Raw genomic sequence first — 4,730 nt, forward strand, 5'->3', positions numbered from 1 at the left:
TGGTTGATGCTTCGATGAGTCACACCCATTGCAATGTAGTCAAAGGCCCTTTGATAAAATTTTATGTGTTACTTTGTGAAAACTCCTTAGAAATTATTGCTCTGTTAAAGCACTATACACAAGTTAAGACTTAGGATTACACTTGGTGCTGTTTGCAGACATAATAATGTATGTGTTTAAATCTTGAAACCATGTCTGCAATTGAATATGTTCTTATATAATCAATCTTATATGATTTTCTTGATGGATTATCTTATTAAGGATTGATTGATTAATCAACTTACACTTATAATTTTATCTACACAATAGTCCATATCAGTTGGAAGAAACTTGGTGGGTCAAATGTGTTGCAACGAGGGAAATAATGCTGGTGGTATTGATGAGGCCAATGAGGAGTTCGATGAAAATGTAGTAAGCTCACAACCCATAGTTATAGTGTTATACTAAAATTTGACAGGCCAAACATCAATTTTTTTTCCGTAGCAGCTTATGTGTCTTTTTAAGTATAAAAAAATGTGTGAAAAGTTTATCATTAATATACTCAGTTATAGGAGTTACAACTGCAGTGAAATGTAAGTTATGTCCTACTGTTATAAGTGATTTTATAAATTTTTCAATACATCTTTAGCAGCTTTTGATATGTATGTATGTGTATATATATATATATATATTATAACCATTTGACAGTTAGAGTTCCTGTATAAACTATACACCATAGATCAAACTTCTTGCCAATATTGTTCATGTGCTTCCTATTGTTATAACTTGCAGGATTAATACTTTATTTTGGTGTTTACTTTTGTTTTTTTTTCTTTTATATTACTATAGCATATGCTTCATGGTATGGGAGCTTTTACATACTTTGAATGCATGTGTAGTAGACCCAATTCAACCCCATTAGCCTGGCATCTTTACCATTTTTATTTCTTTTAACGAATTGACCCGTTAAAGCTAAGTAATAACTGACAATCAATGATCTAAAAGTGTGATCATGTGTCTTACTATTGATTCGTGACCAATTGTGTTTTTCTTACTCATCTCAGTCGTCGTCTTCTTCATTCTCTAACTCTCCCATCGTTAGATTCATATTCTATATTCTGATTATACTTGTACTAAGTTTCATCAGCTTGCAATTGCCTCTATGACTAGGCTATTGGCTTAATTTGGTGTCATCATTTTGAAAAGTCCAGTGATCCAAAAGTAAGCTTGAATTCCTTTTGCAGTCAGATTATCACTATTCACCAAGTTTTTTGCTAATTGTTTCATGTAGTGTTATATTACCCAAAACTCCCCGATCAATACACTTTCACACTTTATCATTTTGCATTTATGGTCTTATGTAGCAAGTACTGCAGGTGTAACATATCTGACTGTACGTTTGATGCATATGTTAAAAAATGTATAAAAGTATCAAGTGAATATATTACGTGATAATGGGGGAGTTGTGGAAATATTAGTAAATGTGCAAGTAAAAAACTTAAATGTCGTATGTAAAAGGGTTTATGGCATACAAATGTAACCACCTATGACCAAATGGTTATGTAATGTAGTGACCTATTCATGTGGCTATGTAATGTATGCACTTATGTTTTCTTGGCTTTACTATGTAAAATATGTACGGACTTTACATAGTATAGATAAAAAAAATACATAGGTTCTTACATTGATTGACCGAAATAAAAAGAACCTTACATAGTATAGCCAAGAAAACATAGGTGCATACATTACATAGTCACCTGAATAGGTCACTACATTACATAACCACATAACCATTTGGTCATAGGTGGTTACATTCATAGCCATTATCCTTATGTAAAATTGGAGGAGCAATGTGCAAATGCGAATGGACTGGGAATATTGGTCTTTTTTAGAGTTATACATTGCCTTTAGTTGTGGAAATACTAATGGACGAGCCGGTTGGTTTGGTAACAGGATAATAAGTGTAAATAACAAAGGTTAGTATTAGATGAATTCTTTGTTTGGGTTTTGGATTGAAATTAGGGTCTTACAATTTTGATAAAGATACATTTTAGTTTTAAATAACCATTTGAGGGCTTGACTTTGTAAGGTAAATCATATAGAGATTTCATGATGCATGTGTATTGGTAATGGTGACAGTGATTCAAATTGGGGTCTTTTCTGTTGTTACTAAGAAAAATGAAAAAGATCAGTGATTTCGTTAAAAAATTTTATGTGTTGATAGTTTATGGTCTCCAAAAAGTTGCAGGTATCAACCATATTATCCCAACCGCTTAACTAGTTAATCACTAAAATAGCGGTATAGCGGTCAAGGTCCGGTATATGATATATTGGTTATAGTGGTGATATAGCGGTAACTAAAATATTATGCAATATCTACATATATAATACTTAATACTTAATATATTTAATAAATATATCACCAAGTCTTTAAAAATGTCAATTTTTGAAGGGTTGTTCTATTCAAACATGAAAAAATAAAAGTCCAATGGGTGTTATGTAATTAACTAAAAGGTTATTTAAAGACAAAAAAAAAAACCCAATCAGCCTCTTTTTTTCAACCATCCGCTCTTCTTCTTCTTTCTTTTTGAAAGGCCCGCTCTTCTTCTTCTACCTCTCTATTTTCTGTGATGCTTCTACTCTAATCTTCATCTTCTACCTTTAGATCTTCTTCTACCTCTAGATCCGGTAAAAATTTTCTTTTCCAAATCAGATTTGCTATTTTAAACCATTTTTAAGTCTTGAAATATGTTACTATGAACAAAACCTTGAATAGCGACGATATCATTGCTATTTAATAATCAAAATAGCAGAGTAATAGCGGTAAGCGCTGATAATAGCGGAACCGTTATTTTGAACGCTATTTTGGCTGCTATTTTCCCTTAAGTCCGCTATATGCCATAGCACTGTATAGCGGTATACAGTGCTATAGCGCCGCTATTAACTACATAGTGGCAACCACCTAGAGAACAAAATAAAGAGCCATATGAATAAAACATACTTTACATTAGGAAAATAAAATCGTTTCATACCTTCTTAGATCTTCTAACTAAGCGGAAGCTATATTGGTTTATACTGAGAAGCTTAAGGGATATCTTAAGGAGAAAGAAGCACCCAAAGTAGAGTTTCGACCAACACTAAAGGCTATAGTCTTTTTATGAGTACCACGAGTTATGTGGTGCTTAGGCTAAACAATCTGGTTGTATATATTGTGTTGTTTGGTACATTTTCGAAGAACTTGGATTTGTATGGGTCAATGTAAATGTACAAAATAATAGTGTTCCGGCGTTGGCTTTTTATTGTCATATCCTTTTAGGTTTTTCTTTTTTCCTTTGTATCAGTTATATTTGATAAATTCAAGTGACTATCACTAAAGTGATTTTTATGGACATTTTATTGTTGAATGTATGAGCCTTTATTTTATTATATAACTATTCACTTAAGTTATAAAATTTTTTTTGATTGCATTTCATTTACGATAAATTATTTAGAAATCAAAAAGACCGGTGCAACGCACGGGTTTCACCTAGTATATATATATACACAAGAGATCTAATGCATAATTGCTTACCCATCCTTAAATGTCATTCCTGTGAGGGATCCAGCTTTTTTAAGGTAAGTCCTCCATGCTTCCACCTTCTCCGACAATTCATTCCTCTTTTGAACATCTACTTCCTTTGTTACCTCATCATCATAACCCTTGAATGCGTCCTCGAAGCAACCAGTTTGAAATCGAACATCAGTTGGGTCAATGTTGTAAAACAAGGGTATGACTTCACGCTTATCAGTGGAAGACCTCAGATCATATTCTTCCATAATCATCATAGTCTCATCAAGACACCACTTGGAGGTTGCATATTCTTTCGAGAAGACAATGAGTGAAACTTGAGACTGGTGGATGGCTTTCTCTAGCTCCGGCTTCAGCAGTCTTCCTCTTTCCATGACATCATCATCTTGAAAAATACGGATTCCAGCTTGCTTCAAGGCTGTACAGAGATGATCAATGAATGTCTTGCGAGTATCTTCACCTCGAAAACTTAGAAAAACGTCATAAATATATTCAGAAATGGAAAATGATGATGATGACGACCATGATGATGACGACCACGGCGACGACAACGATGATGACGATGACGATGATGATCCTAACACCATATCCATTGAGCAAAGTAGACAAGAAAGATTGTTTAAGGTATAACAACTAACATACAAGATTTGAATTAATTTGAAGCGTACGTGAGAATGACAAAAATCAACGTAACTGTCATCGAAGTCTTCGTCAATTGTTTAGTAAACACATTTTCTTTTCTTAGCATTTACATGTAAAAAGCATCTGATGAAGTGTTTGGGCGATCTGATCAATGGCAGCATATTGCCTATTATATTTTTGTCAAAAATTGTAGCACAATACATAACAAGTCTTAATAATATAATAATGTATATATGCATGTATGCTGGCAAAAAGTTATATTTTTAATTATGGATTTAATTTGTAGTTAACTAGTAAATTTTGGCACCGCGTTGCGGGGCTTCAACTGTTCTATTGATATAGCTGCATTATTCTACTATAATTGCGTTGAACTTTTTACCGTCTAATTAAAAATCATTGTCATTAATAGAATTTTTTCAAATATATATCTATATAAGGACAAAATCACATCATGTTACTTCTAGTTTCACTTATTGTAATTAGGTTTTTCAATTTTGACATGTGAAACACATATTTGCCCAACATCAAAACAACAAATGCT

At 32.8% G+C, this 4,730-nt stretch overlaps 1 protein-coding gene across 1 annotated transcript; it reads right to left on the reverse strand.

Moving 5' to 3' along the window:
* Positions 1 to 3,546: 3,546 nt before the first annotated feature.
* Positions 3,547 to 4,140, reverse strand: LOC122601924 (disease resistance protein RUN1-like). Its single transcript, XM_043774689.1, has one exon. It carries the CDS (start codon positions 4,138 to 4,140, stop codon positions 3,547 to 3,549), a length of 594 nt encoding a protein of 197 aa, XP_043630624.1.
* Positions 4,141 to 4,730: the final 590 nt, after the last annotated feature.

Source organism: Erigeron canadensis, chromosome 1 (genome assembly GCF_010389155.1).
Source record: "Erigeron canadensis isolate Cc75 chromosome 1, C_canadensis_v1, whole genome shotgun sequence".
NCBI lineage: Eukaryota > Viridiplantae > Streptophyta > Magnoliopsida > Asterales > Asteraceae > Erigeron > Erigeron canadensis.

Coding starts and splice junctions, on each gene's coding strand:
- LOC122601924 (XM_043774689.1), bottom strand. CDS start 4,140: ATGGATATGGTGTTAGGATCATCATCGTCATCGTCATCATCGTTGTCG.